Source organism: Eptatretus burgeri, chromosome 12 (genome assembly GCF_056783735.1).
Source record: "Eptatretus burgeri isolate ZD-2024b chromosome 12, Ebu_testis_v1, whole genome shotgun sequence".
NCBI classification, from domain to species: Eukaryota; Metazoa; Chordata; class Myxini; order Myxiniformes; family Myxinidae; genus Eptatretus; species Eptatretus burgeri.
The window spans coordinates 94,217,953-94,232,954 of NC_140972.1; the positions used below are offsets into that span (position 1 = coordinate 94,217,953).

Sequence of the window (15,002 nt, forward strand, 5' to 3'; positions counted from 1 at the left end):
AAGGATGTTACAAATGGTGACAAGTACATCTGTGGCCTCCTATTTCCGGCTCATGTGCATTCATCTATCTATAATTCCAGCAGTGTGTGTGTGTGTGTGTGTGTGTGTGTGTGTGTGTGTGTGTGTGTGTGTGTGTGTGTGTGTGTGTGTGTGTGTGTGTGTGTGTGTGTGTGTGTGTGTGTGTGTGACCGCTGTTTCTCGACAACCACTGTTCCAATCTAATTGAAACTTGCCAGGTATATTACTGGGGACATGAGGATGTGCCTTTTCAAGGTTTGATATTAATTGGAGAAGTGCTTCCCAAGTTATGGCCATTTATTTACCAACCAATGACAGGACACGTTGCTGCGTAGGCGTGGTCGATGGGGATGAGATCCTCAGCCGCGTTCCCCATTACGGGTTACAACGTACGGACTTCCGGATAGTGATGACTTAGTGTATTCTAATAATTTCTCGATTTCTTCTGCGCATTTATAGATAAACACAATGCCCCAATCCAGTCGTCGTTTACGAGAGCGAAGGAACGGCCTGTGTGGTTATTTGAAAGTTTTTTTGTTTGTTTGTTTTTTTGCATGTACGGCCACACACATACGGGCACGCGAGAGCGAAGGAATGGCCTGTGTGGTTGTTGTTTCTGTCTCGCGGTTTGAAAGGTTTTTTTCGGGGGGGGGGGTTCTCTCTCCTCTTCTCTTTGTGTTTTTCCTTGCGATGACATTGCGAAAAGGCAAAATACGTTGTCGCTAATTGAATAATTGGCCATTAAAACTAAATTGCGAATAATTATCGTAACTGCGATATGCGAACTTTTGGGCCACGCGCGTACAGGCAGGTGAGAACGAAGGAACGGTCTGTGTGGTTGTTGTTTCTGGCTCTCAGCTTGAAAATGTTTTTTTTTTTTGGTTTGCACGTACGGCCACACACGTACGGGCACGCGAGAGCGAAGGAATGGCCTGTGTGGTTGTTTCTTCTGGCTCGTGGTTTGAATTTTTTTTTTGCACGTACGGCCATGCACGTACGGGCACGCACTAGTCTATCTATAATTCCAGCAACTGTGTGTGTCTGTGTGTCTGTGTCTGTGACTGCTGTTTCTTGACAACCACTGCTCCGATCTAATTGAAACTTGCCAGGTATATTGCTGGGGACCTGAGTTGTGCCTTTTTAAGGTTTGATATTAATCGGAAAGTGCTTCCCAAGTTATGACCATTTATTTACCAACCAATCACAGGACACGTTGCTGTGTAGGCGTGGCTGCGTAGGCCGGTGCGCTGCTGGCCGACGATGACGTCACGTGCCGTGCCGGTTACGATGGGGATCGATCGGTGCCTCAGTTAACGTGGCGAAGGAGTGGCAATGGTTAATGGCAGCGAATGTCATGACAAGCAAGGACAGGGAGGTAAAGTTGATTTTAATTTGGATTTTAATTATCTCTGTGTGTGTAAGTATCACAGCAGTTGTTACTTCAATGTAAGCGATAATTCGTGGAATGCTTGTGGACATTCCTCTGGATAGTGATGACTGAATGTATTCTAATAATTTCTCCATTTCTGATGCACATTTATAGATAAACACAATGCCCAAATCCAGTTGTCGTTTACGATAGCGAAGGAACGTCTGGTGCGGTTGTTTGAAGTTTTTTTTTTTTTTTTGGTGTGGGGTGGGGGGGGGTTGCACGTATGGTCAGGCGAGAGCGAAGGAACGGCCTGTGTGGTTGTTGTTTGTGGCTCGCGGTTTGAAAGTTTTTTTTTTTTTTTTGGTGTGTGTGGGGGGGGGTTGCACGTACGGACACGCGAGAGCAAAGGAATGGCCTGTATATTTGTTTGTGGCTCGCGGTTTGAAAGTTTTTTTTTGGTGTGGGGGGGGGGGTGTTGCACGTACGGGCATGCGAGAGCAAAGGAACGGCCTGTGTGGTTGTTGTTTGTGGCTCGTGGTTTGAAAGTTTATTTTTTTTTTTTGGTGGTTGCATGTACGGGCACGCGAGAGCGAAGGAACGGCCTGTATGTTGTTTGTGGCTTGCGGTTTGAAAGTTTTTTTTTTCCCCCACATACGGCCACACACGTGCGGGCACGTACTAGTTCGTGTAATGTGAAGAAAAACGATTTTTGACATCTTCCGACAATGATTTTATCCTCTAAACTAAATAATAATTTTTTTACCTCCACCACAGAAGGTGAAGGATGTGATGTTTTCACCCCTTTCTGTCTGTTTGTTTGTCTGTGTACAGGATATCTCAAAAAGTTGTGGACGGATCTGGATGAAATTTTATGGACAGGTTCTGTGTGTGATATGGACGAACTGATTAGATTTTGATGAAGATCTGGATCCGGATCCGAGTACGAGAATTTTAAAAGTGATTCTTCACCATTGAGAGATCGGGCAACAACGATATATAGCATGATATCTCAAAAATGTGTTGGGCCAGATATGTTCTCGTGGATCAGGCATTACGTGGAGGAGGTATGCGCACTCCCAAGTACCCTTCCAGTTTTGCTGCTGTGAGGCCATGAACATGCCAGTCAATTCTTGTACTTGGGTTGTTGTTCCAGGATGTGTGGATAGATTCTCCTTTTCCTGTGTTATGTCCTTGCTTGTTCAGAAAGCGTGATCTGACGACCCCCTCACCCCAACACAAGGTATCCCTCCTATGTACTGGCTCACGTTTAGAGGAACAGGTTGCGATGTTGTGATATTTTGGTGTTTTCGCCCTCAAACTCGTTCTGGTCTCATATCTTTGTTCCAAGGGTTATTTTAAGGATTGTCACTGATCCATGGACTGTGTCCAATTACAGTTCATTTGATGTAACATTTCCCGCTGTTATTATCATAATCCCAGTTGGGTTCTGCTTTGTGTTGCATTCCAGCTGCAATGACTACCACCGGTTCAATGTCAACCATCTTTAGTTTCCAGGTTGACTTTGTTTTTCAGTTCTTGGTACTTTTTTTCTCGTTTTCACATTGTTTAGTCAAGGTCACTGAGTACTGACACTTGGAATTAGCAATGCTTATCTTTCCTTCTGATTTCAGAGCACCATGTCCGATATCAATGCTTTGTGTACAATGGTCACGCTTGATGGTACGTGAGCACGATGTTCTCTTTTAAAACTAGAAGGGCACTCGGTAGAGCGCATACCTCCGCCCTGGAACACATGATCCACGAGAATATTTTTTATTTTTTATCTTGCCAAGTAATGAACAGACAGAGAGGGGCGAAAACATAACCTCCTTCACCTTTGGCGGCAGTGGAAATGACTACCCTCGGATCATGCTTCCATAACTTATTCGACTGGGGTTGAAGTTATTTTTTCAGATGTTCCATGGGATTACACCACATACATATTGTTGGGCCTTTGTGTGTACAACTGTTCCTGCATGAGTTTTTGCATTCCAAGAGAAGGTGACGCTGCTTTCTGTTTCGACCTTGTAGAACCTGCACTTCTCCGTTTGACTCGATCCAAACATTTTCTTGAAGCCATTAGTGCAGTGTCCTTGATTGTGGGTATTTGTTGCAGCTCTTTCTCCATCCCCGGTCGGCTCCCAATTGTTATTAGCAACTCTATCAATCCTTTTTAAAAAAAAATCTATTCCATTTTGCATCGTGGTCTTATGCGTGATCAATCGTTCATTAGCTTCACCACCGAAAGTGGACGGAGGTTATGTTTTCAACCGTCTGTTTGTCTATGAACGTGATATCTCAAAATGTGGACGAAGTCAGTCGAAATTTGGTGGAAATGTTGGGTGTGTGATGAGAACAAATTGATACGATTTTGGTAAAGATCCAGATCCAGATATAAAGTTTTTTTCAGTTTTTTTTAAAAAAGTGTTTCTTTACCATTGAGAGAAATAGCTAAAATGATATGTAGCACGATATCTCAAAAGGTTATTGATGGATGATGACAAAACTTGGTGGATGATTTGGTTCGGTGACAAGAACAAGGAGATTACATTTTGGTTCAGATCTGGATCTGATTCGGTCCATCAGTGGGATACCGAGTGCCCTTCTAGTTTTGGCCATGGAAACATTTTTATACTTAATAACCATGACGATATTGTTTGGAGGGGAAGAAAAGAGCAAGTGTGAAGCATGCTGGTCAGTGACAGAGGTCAAAAATTCAGCCCTTTTGTGTACATCTAATCAATAAATGTCATTGTGTGTGTGTGTGTGTTTGAGTGTGTGTGTTTGTGTCACACCAATCATGCCAAAACTACAGGGCCAATTACAAACAAACTTGGCACACGGCCAAAGTTCGACTTTCTGGTGAACATGGACTACTTTGTGTTTTTTTTTAGTGACCATTAATAATGATTATATCGCTAAATTAAATTCTAAAGTTTAGTGTGCCGGATTGTAGGTGTGGCCTCGACGTCTCCAGCTCTCATTGGTTTAAACTCGCATTTTACGTCATTACATCTTGTTGAACCCTAATCCGAGCTTCTGGTAAGTTTAGTTATTGTTATTGTAATTCCCTTAATATAATTTGTGCACCCCCTCCAACCCTCAGCCCACTGGCTCTCCTGCCCCCCTCCCCGCCTTCAAACTCTCCAACACCACCCCTCTCGCCCCAGTAATTCTCCAACCCCACCGGCCCCCCAACTCTCCTACCCCCCCTCTCAATTTTTTCTCCCGAGCAAGGCCGGGTATCCATACTACTATTAAATATATTGTTACAGATTCACCTCCAGTAGGAATCGCGAGGGAGGGTTCTTGGATTCACTTCCCGGCTGACGACCCTGAAGTCAATGAACTGCCGATGAGAACAACCACACACGCAGTCTGAGACACTTAATTTCAGTAAGGTCCAGCGTCCAAATCCCGCTTTACTTTCCCAGAAAATTAAGCACCCAGATAAGGACTGCGCTTCCCGATATACTACCTTGATGAAAATGCGGCCGAGCTTTACTGCAGGTGGACATGCCAGCTAATGACAACCCATGACTGACCAGTGGGGACGAACTCCTTGTTACTGCACACTCTGCTCAACCAAGAGAAGCAGAGAATCGGACATTTGGAAAAGGTTTGCAATGATTAGCCAAGAACATGTATGAAAAGCAGTGTCACAATCGTGAAATCCTTATACTGTGGATATAATCCCCCTCCGAGCCAGTCACTTGTCGCAAATACGAACAAGTGCCACAGTCATTCTGGGAAACGAGAGGAGTTCGAGGGACAAAGAGAGAAGAGAAGAAGATGGGGTGTATTCACGACCCCTCGTTCACCTGCACGTAAGCCTCCCGGCTTACGGGGGTCTAAATATGGGGGGTGGGGGGGGGTTGAAGGTGAAATATAAACTGTCTTGAGAGGCCTTGGTTTCCATGACGTTAATCTGAGCAGTGTGTGAGGCTGGCAGTTAGCCCAGAGGAGAGAGCAGTACTCCGTCAAGCTATGGGTGAAGGCCTTGTAGGTGGATTAGAGTTCAGGTGTGCCAAGGAAGGACTTCATATGACGGAGAATTGGCGAATGGCTTTGGAAGCCAACTTTGAAATGTGGTTTGCCCATTAAAGATCGTGATTCACAGTGAAACTCAAAAGTTTGAGAGACGGAACTTCCTCAAGAGTATTGTTTAGAAAGATGGGGTGAGAGGGTTTTGCCAAACAGTCCTTTTGGAAAGAGATGGTGAGAGTGTGAGATTTGTCTGGATTGAAAGACATATTCCAAGTGTTTGACCATCTTGTGATTTTTGTCAAGGTCTGAAGAGGGAAGAGGCTGCAGCCTGCCAATCTGAAGGATAAGGGATGTCATGGCAGATGGTGATGTCATTTGCAAATCGATAAAGCGGATTTTATCAGTAGTGTCATCACTACGCGATGCGAATTGGTGACCCACCAGCAGACTGACATCACCACTCGGTGCTGATTGGTGACTTGCTGTCAGGATTACATTTCTGCTCAGAGGAGATTGGTGACCAGCTGAGGGCAGTGTGGCATCTCTGTGAAGTGCTGCTTGATGACCTAACTTTACTCAAGCACCCAAAGTTTACATTTGTTATAAAGTTTTATTATATATATATATATATATATATATATATATATATATATATATATATATATATATATATATATATATATATATCAAACTCTTTCTAATCACTGATTCATATTGATGATCGGTACCTTCCGGGTGATGTAGAAAGCTGAAATTTTGCATGCAAATGGACATCAAAGCCGATACACCGGGCAAAATCACACTGTCGGAAAGCATCCGTAAATGAAAATACATGTAGAACTAAATGAAAATAAAAAAATGCAGGTGAGCGACCCGAGACGATGGGGAAGCATGTTTATTGTGCGTGCCGATGGACATCGAAGCCGATACATCAGGAAAAATCACATAACCACCGGAAAGCATCCGTAAATGAAAATATAAATGAATGAAAAATGAAACACAGGTGTGTGACCCGAGACAATGGGGGAGCACGGTCCGTTATTGCTTGCAATGTTTAAGCATACCCCGCGAGTATATATCTATTTTATATATATATATGTATCTATATATATATATATTGTTGCGGGCCGGCGAGGTCGGGTGAGAAGACCACCAGGTGGGGGAAGCTTCGTCTATTCCCACCAGACTCTCCGGCATTGTAGGCCGTCACTCACGGATAATTCCATGACGCGACGGGTCGCTTAACCGACCGTGGACACCAATAACTCAACTGCGTGACCTAGGGTCCCTCTGCCTATGGAATCAGGTTACCTAATTAACCACACGGTTTAACGACTGGGGAACCACACCCTCGGTACGCCTTGTCCGAACTAGATCGGATAACCTTTCCAGATCGAATGCAGCCAAGCGACACTGCCAAGGACGTACCGGCTAGAAGGAACGGACCGTTGGGAATAAAGACCCAGCTAAACCTGGATTCGAACCATGCCAGACCAATGAGGGAAAAGACAAAGGCGAGCTGGGAACATTTCTACAACAATTATTTATTTACAATAAGCGAGGAAAAGCATGTGGCACAACAAAGCTTTATTTGGTATGTAACGCAGGGAAAGATGAGAGAGACGTGGGGTGCGGCAATTATACAAGCAACTTACAAAGCAGACACAGTGCAGGCCTGATGCGAGATTATTCACAGTAACAACAACAAAAGATCTTCTACAGGCTTACTTATCAGACAGGTGCCAGCACACTTAGACACACACACACACATAGAAAGAAACCCCAATGAAAAGGACTCTTGCAGCCAGGGAGGGAGGGGTTGAGGTTATAGTTTTTTGGTACCTGAGCATTTCGGGGGAAGAGATGCTCCGTGGTGTGGTACCCGACAATGGTTGTGTAGTTCTGGCCACAGCCGCACGTTTCAAGATTGTGTCTGTAGGAGGAGCTTGAGTGGTGAAGGTCGGAGTCCAGAGGGCGAGGGTGGAGCAATAGGCAGGACGCTTGGTTGACGTCGTGTGGTCGGAGACAAGTAGCATGAACACACACTTCACTCCTTTAATTCCACAATTCCTTCAATTCCTCCTCAAACCTCCTCCATTCTCCTCCATTCTCCTCAATTCACGGAAGACCCCTCCGTCTTTATAGAGCCCAGAGCTCGGGGAGGAGCTATGCCGAAACAGACGTCATCGTCCGAGCCGGGCATTCCGACTGGCTCCGACCCTTCACGTGGCCCGCCTTCCTGGGCTGGGTTTCGGCCAGACGCCGTTACAGCCCACCCACCTGGGTGCAAAACGTACGTGACATGTCACGCATTTCTGGCCATGGGCAGATGGATGGTGGTGCAGCTTAAAGCGTTTGTCCAGCCGAACGTGCGCGTCTGGATTTTGCCCCAGAAAACGAGACTCCGGACAGACGGTGGTACGCTGTCGTAAGCGGGACGAGGGTAGCAAGCGAGGCAAATTTACCTCAGAAAATAAAAGGAGGGAATAAAATAAAAGGGAAAAATGATTTAATAACCAAACTAATAGCCCATCGTAACACACTCCCTTGTCTTCTCACTAGACAAAAGGTAGGGACCTAACTACACGTATATTGATGGAATAACTGACTCAGGACAACTATCTGTTGTATGCATGGGGTTCTGAGAACCGCAACAATATGTATATATATATATATATATATATATATATATATATATATATATATATATATATATATATATATGTATACATGGTGATAGGAAAATCGAATCTGTTTAAATGTTTTGTTGTCAGGAAGCTTTGCACAAATACTCTTCAAGAGCTTTTTAATTTAAACTTCAGCGTGTATCGTCGCACATCTTGGGTTTATTGGATTAGGCTTCGAGGATAATGTCCCTCAAATGGTCTCCATCATCAGCCGTGCAGAAATGAAACGTTTTTCAATATTATTGATGTCGTTTTGTTTGGGATATGCTGATCCTCGAATGTTATATTTTGTTTCCCCTTGTCCTTCAAATTACTCCACAGAAATTAATCTTGGCTGGTTAGATCAGGAGATCTCGTGGCGCTCGTGCACCGTCACCAACCCAAGAGATGGCGTGACCATAAAAGTGTTGGCGTCGATGATTCCTTGGCATGTGGGCAGTGTTATGAGACCCTGTCTTGGTCAAAGTAAATGTTCTTCAAATTAAGGTGCTGGCACATAATTTGGGAAGAGACAATGTCTCGAGCATGTGAACACGATGTGTGACACTTCATGTGCACCCTCTTTCATGTTTAAAAAAAGTAAGGCCTTATGATACCACTTGCGTAAAATTCAAATCGCACAACGTATTGTGACTACGAAATGGATTTCGTGAAGTTTCCAGGAATTTTTTAGCACGGAAACCTGGAGTTCTGCTGATTAACAAAGTCACTTGGTGCAGCGCCTAACTCGTCACTCTTTAATAGCTGACAATATGCCCATTAACCTGGAAATTTGCGACCATCTTACTCGTGCTTTGTATTCCTCTTCTTTCATATGCACCACGTGATTGCGTGTTGCATCATTTGCTTAGAGTGCTGCTGGGCTGCTGATGCAATTCCCCCAAAAGGTAAGAGCAGGAATTTGTCATTTTTTTTTCAGGGTTTTGGCGATAACTCACAAACTTTTTGCGAAGGACACCGTGAGATCTTTAACGTCCACAAACTAATGCTGGCAGCTGGGACACTCGCGAAACGTACATCTGAGGGAGGCGCACATGTTGATGAATCACCCTGCCTGAAAAACACCGGGATTTGAATCGATGAGAGATAGCTCAGAGTCGACTGTTCATACCTCTCGGCTATCCTGCAAGTTTGATCAGCCTCAGAGAGTTCCTGGACAAACTGAAAGTTTTTATGGATACCACTCGGTGTTCTTTATGAGTATTATTCCAAGATTTCCTGTTGTGTTCAGCACAGATGAGAGTCGGTGTACATTCATATCAGGGCTCTCGTCACTGTTACTCACGTATCCTCAATTGCCACTGGTGTGCTGACACGTGTATGCCTACCATGTGGTCTTATGTTTTGTGCCACACCTTCACTTCAAAATGTATTCAAAAAATGGGTTGGGTGGGAGAGGGTGTTTGGGAGGGGTGATGAGGGTGGGAAAAAGACAGTCATCTGTGATGTGGGAGTAACAAGCCCAGAGATTTGGCTTTACCGTTTGAGATTTGAATAATTTTCAGTGCCTTGGTCTCCATGATATCAAGACGTGAAATGTTTGAGACAGGGCCACCAGCCCAAAGGGGAGTACTCTCTTTAGCTGTGGATGAAGCCCTTGGTAGATATGCATTAACAATTAATCAATCTGGTGTTAAAAGACCTACTTGAATGAAGTGCCATTGGCTGGTGTGCTGAGATGGGAGTGTCTGGTTGGGATGCTCCAAACTGTGCGGTGAATCACTGAGAGGTAATGTGGTGCTTCCCATGTCCCCACTAAATTTCCATTATGATGGATCTCAATGTGCCAGTGTTTGTGAGGCTTCCCCAAAAATATCGTTCTTGGTTTGTACCAGCTGTGACCTAGTGTCCGGTGACCTGTAGTCATGATTGGATGGTTTTGTTGATGCCCGATATAAATCAATGGAGTGGTATTCGCAGATGTGCTGCAGAGAGGATTGGAACCATGAGGGTTGGAGTATGTGTGACACTCGTGGTGAGGGTGCTTGTTGACCCCCCCCCCCCCCTTGTGGAGTATGTGGGACACTTTAAACATTGGAATTTCTGACCCAATTCATGGTCAAGAGACAGTATATGAGAAACAGTGATGCGGTTTCTATGCAATGCAGTTTTAACCAGACGAGCAATTGTTTCAAATTGTCATTTTACAAGGTGGCACAACCTTCTACAGATGACGTAGAAACCGTCCATGTTTTGTAATTAGGGATTTCTGATATGAAACTGCAGCCGGATGAAAGATGGGATATACTGGTAAATGCTTTCCTGGCACTCAAATCATTCACCACATTGGGAGAGGCCATGTGGTATCATTGCAGAAGAGTACTCGACTCAACCACGCAGTGTTTGATTTTTTTTTCATCAGGTGAGATTACCATCAATGGCTTCACAATAAATTAATTGGAGGATGCAGATAAATCTACTGGCGATGAATCGTATAAATACGCCTTCGTCCAACTTTGGACAAAGGAGATCATCGGGATGTGGTGTTGGCATCCTAATACTCAACCATGGTGTTGGCGTCCTTACACCCAAGCATGGTGTTGGCGTCCTTACACCCAACCATGGTGTTGGCGTCCTTACACCCAAGCATGGTGTTGGCGTCCAAACAATCAAGCAAGGTGTTGATGTCCAATCAAGCATGGTGTTGGCGTCCAAACAATCAAGCAAGGTGTTGGCGTCCTAACACCCAAGCATGGTGTTGGCGTCCTAACACCCAAGCATAGTGTTGGCGTCCTAACACCCAAGCATGGTATTGGCATTCGAACATCCAAGCATTGTGTTGGCATCCTAACACCCAAGCATGATGTTGGCGTCCTAAGAACCAAGCAAGGTGTTGGCGTCCTAACAATCAAGCAAGGTGTTGGCGTGCTAACACTCAAGAATTGTGTTGGCATCCAAACACCCAATCATGGTTTTGGCGTCCCGACACCCAACCACGGTGTTGGCGTCCCGACACTCAACCACGGTGTTGGCGTCCCGACACTCATCCACGGTGTTGGCATCCAGACACTCAACCACGGTGTTGGCATCCCGACACTCAACCACGGTGTTGGCGTCCCGACACTCAATAACGGTGTTGGCGTCCCGACACTCGACCACGGTGTTGGCGTCCCGACACTCGACCACGGTGTTGGCATCCCGACACTCGACCACAGTGTTGGCATCCCGACACTCGACCACGGTGTTGGCGTCCCGACACTCGACCACGGTGTTGGCGTCCCGACACTCGACCACGGTGTTGGCATCCCGACACTCGACCACGGTGTTGGCGTCCCGACACTCGACCACGGTGTTGGCGTCCCGACACTCGACCACGGTGTTGGCGTCCCGACACTCGACCACGGTGTTGGCGTCCCGACACTCGACCACGGTGTTGGCGTCCCGACACTCGACCACGGTGTTGGCGTCCCGACACTCGACCACGGTGTTGGCGTCCCGACACTCGACCACGGTGTTGGCGTCCCGACACTCGACCACGGTGTTGGCGTCCCGACACTCGACCACGGTGTTGGCGTCCCGACACTCGACCACGGTGTTGGCGTCCCGACACTCGACCACGGTGTTGGCGTCCCGACACTCGACCACGGTGTTGGCGTCCCGACACTCGACCACGGTGTTGGCGTCCCGACACTCGACCACGGTGTTGGCGTCCCGACACTCGACCACGGTGTTGGCGTCCCGACACTCGACCACGTTGTTGGCGTCCCGACACTCGACCACGGTGTTGGCGTCCCGACACTCGACCACGGTGTTGGCGTCCCGACACTCGACCACGGTGTTGGCGTCCCGACACTCGACCACGGTGTTGGCGTCCCGACACTCGACCACGGTGTTGGCGTCCCGACACTCGACCACGGTGTTGGCGTCCCGACACTCGACCACGGTGTTGGCGTCCCAACACTCAACCATCCATTGGACCCATACTCTGGACAGAGTATCAGTGCTGCCGAAGCAGTCTCCTGGGCTATTGGGTACAATCCTTGATGGGTTGCCACTCTGATGCAGGATACTCGAATGGCTCAATCATCTCAGCAAGCTGGTACTCATTTTGCCCACCTTGGAAGGGTGACAGGCTGAGTCAACTCCACCTGATATCTATTCAACGGCCGAGTGGGATTTGGCCTCAGGATCCGAGGATCCCAAGCCCGCCACCTTCACCATTAAGTCAACACCAGGCACACAAACAGCCATGGTGTTGGTGTTACTCTGTTCAATTTTCTGGAAGGAGACAAAACTCATTTGGATTTCCTGATAAGGAGGACAAAAGCTGGCTGTCACAGACCAAACTAATCAAACCTTATTTGGTTTGCGTCAATTCTTGTTGGCAGAGAGCAATGATGAATCTGTTGATAAAAAACACAGAGAGCATTTCTATTTTATTTTAATGAAACTGTTGATGCTGAGTCGATAAAATGATAACTTATCGAGTCATTTAAAGTGCCCGAAGAAAGTGTCATGTTGCTCGCATTTCAGGGATTAATGGCCTTCGTGTTTTATAATTTTGTTCCAAATATGGTTTATATATGTTATCAGGTTACAAAATTGTTCCACGAGCAGAGTCTGTAATCCAATTGTGGATGTTATTTGGAAACTAGCACGTCTGCTGTACGTCAGAGGTCGTGCACTTGTCTCCGAGTTGTTTTGGCTGGGTTCGATTCCTGACCTGACTATGAAATGGATATTTGTCCTTCGAAGTTCATGGCGTTCTATCACAAAAATGGATGTTAAGCTGGGTGTCTCTTCTGCTTGCATTAGTTGGTGGACTTGAAGATCTCTCGGGAAGAGTAAGTGAGCTATCGCCAGCAGCCCAGCACCCTGAGAAATTGCAAATTCCTGCCCCGACTACTGTTGGGAAAGCAAAGGCAAACAACCCAGAGTAATTATTGCCTTGAGATTGCTTTAGTAATGCTGAACCTGCGTTCGGACAGTACTCCAGACACATAGATGGACGTCCTCAGTTTTCGTGGTCACAGCTGCAACTCTCCAAAGTAGTTGTTTCCTGTTTCATGAGATATAATATCGTATATTTCCTGTTTCATGTGATATATAGTATACTCACCTTCGCAGGTAGGTCCGAGAAGTGTGAGAGCGAAGTTGTTGCTTTTTCAGTCGTTCACTTCAATCTACACTCGTGTGTGTGTGTGTGTGTGTGTGTGTGTGTGTGTGTGTGTGTGTGTGTGTGTGTGTGTGTGTGTGTGTGTGTGTGTGTGTGTGCGTGCGTGTGTGTCCTCCATAACTGCAAAACCATGAAACCTATCAGCCTGAAACTTTGCAAGCATGCTAAGGGATCCCCAAGGGAGTGCACGAGTGAAAATTGGGTGTTTGGGTTAAATAAAACACCCCTTTTTAAGATAATTAACGGCCTTATTTTATTGTATTCTTTATCAGGTACATCCTTGGTCACCTTGGTATTTATATCAGCCACCGCCTCTTGGACCTCTTCGTCGGATCAGAAAGTGGTTTCACCAAGGGCCTCTTTAAGTGGCCCAAACATTTGGTAATCCTAAGAGGAGAGGTCTGGCGAGTCCGATGGATGAGGAAGACACTCAAAATGCATGTCCTCCATTGTTGCAGCTGTAGCATGGGCAGTATGGGGCCGAGCATTGTCATGCCGCAGCAAAACACCGGTAGTGAGTAGCGCACGACGTTTTGATTTGATTGCTGGATTCAGATGATTTTTAAGGAGGTCGCAGTATGATGCACTGGTGACTGTGGTCCCTCTGGACACTCTACACTCGTGTAATGCTCTACAAGTGGGCCTCAGCAATCCCAGAAGAGCGTCAGCATCACTTTTCCAGTGGACAACTGTGTGTGGAATTTTTTGGGCTTCGGTTAAGTTGAATGGTGCCACTCTTTGCTTGCCCTCCTCATGTGAGTTGTCTCGGCACCCACCTTGCAGACACTTTGCGGAACCCCAGCATATTGTGAATGATATGGTGTGCGGAACCATAGCTAATGTTCAATTTGGAGACCACTTCATCCAGCGAAATGCGACGGTTTTCCCCTAGCACGTGCTCAGCTCCTGCAACCATTTCTGGTGTATCGACTCTGTGAGGCCGGCCCGAGCGAGCAGCGTCTGCCACACTGGACACTCGGCTTTTAAACTTCCTGTCGCAGTCATACACCTGCTGCAGTGATAAACATGTGTCACCATATTGCATGTCACCATCGTGATAAACATGTATCAAATTTTGATGGGGCTGTTGCCATCAAATACAACTTCCATTCAAACCACCTGTAAAGACTGAGCAGGTCACATGATGCATTCGCTGATCACTTTGCAATTTGCCTGCCCCTTAGCAATGATCGAATACAATTGATCTCATGACTAATGCATAGTTTAAATAGTTTTATTGAAAATATTTCAGAGCAATCAGTTCACCACTTCCTGAATGACTTGAAAAATTAAGTTTGTTTGGGTGAAACACTTTTACCAAAGTGGAATCTTTACTTTCACTAAATTTGCTCGCTCAAGGTATGGTCAACTGAAGCGATGGAGTAATGTCACTTTAAAAGATCTTGCACTCCCTGGCAATTGCCAAAGACACATCGTCTGTAACCCTCCACGGAACACTTTAAGGTGCTGGGATCGAACTACCTCCATGCCATGGAAGTTTCATGCCAGGAAGCTGAGTCTCAGGCATTGCTTCTCAGGAGGTAGGTTTGTGTTCTGAGTTTGTTAGTTCCTTTATTTTACTGTCTTGCTCCTGCCTTCTCACCTCTCTGCTCAGCCCCTAGCTGCCCCTCCAGGTTACAAAGTTCTGCAAGAAGCCATTTGCTTGTTATCCTCAAACTTGATTCTCACCTCCAATCTCTTAAACCCATTTTTTCTCCCATGTGGAATCGTCTTCTTCCATCCATCCTCCATCTTGAGCTCTTCCTTCCAATATTTCAAGTCTGTTGCCCACCTCCACATCATTACCTCTCCCTTTTCCACT

General features: G+C 46.0%; 1 protein-coding gene and 1 long non-coding RNA gene across 11 annotated transcripts in view; one reads left to right on the forward strand and one right to left on the reverse strand.

Annotated features, from left to right (window-relative positions):
* LOC147016159 (Kv channel-interacting protein 4-like) overlaps nucleotides 1-15,002 on the forward strand; it is a 484,774-nt gene that overhangs the window by 389,256 nt on the left and 80,516 nt on the right. Inside the window, exon 2 of one of the 10 annotated variants that reach the window (XM_085848922.1) lies at nucleotides 1,226-1,393. The exons of the other annotated variants lie outside the window; for them this stretch is intronic. Within the exon in view, the coding sequence (XP_085705048.1) occupies nucleotides 1,351-1,393 (43 nt within the window). The 5' untranslated portion in view covers nucleotides 1,226-1,350. The remainder of the gene's footprint in view (nucleotides 1-1,225; nucleotides 1,394-15,002) is intronic. 10 annotated transcript variants of the gene reach the window in all.
* Nucleotides 1-15,002, reverse strand: part of LOC147016161 (uncharacterized) — a 117,203-nt gene that overhangs the window by 84,330 nt on the left and 17,871 nt on the right. The window lies entirely within an intron of this gene.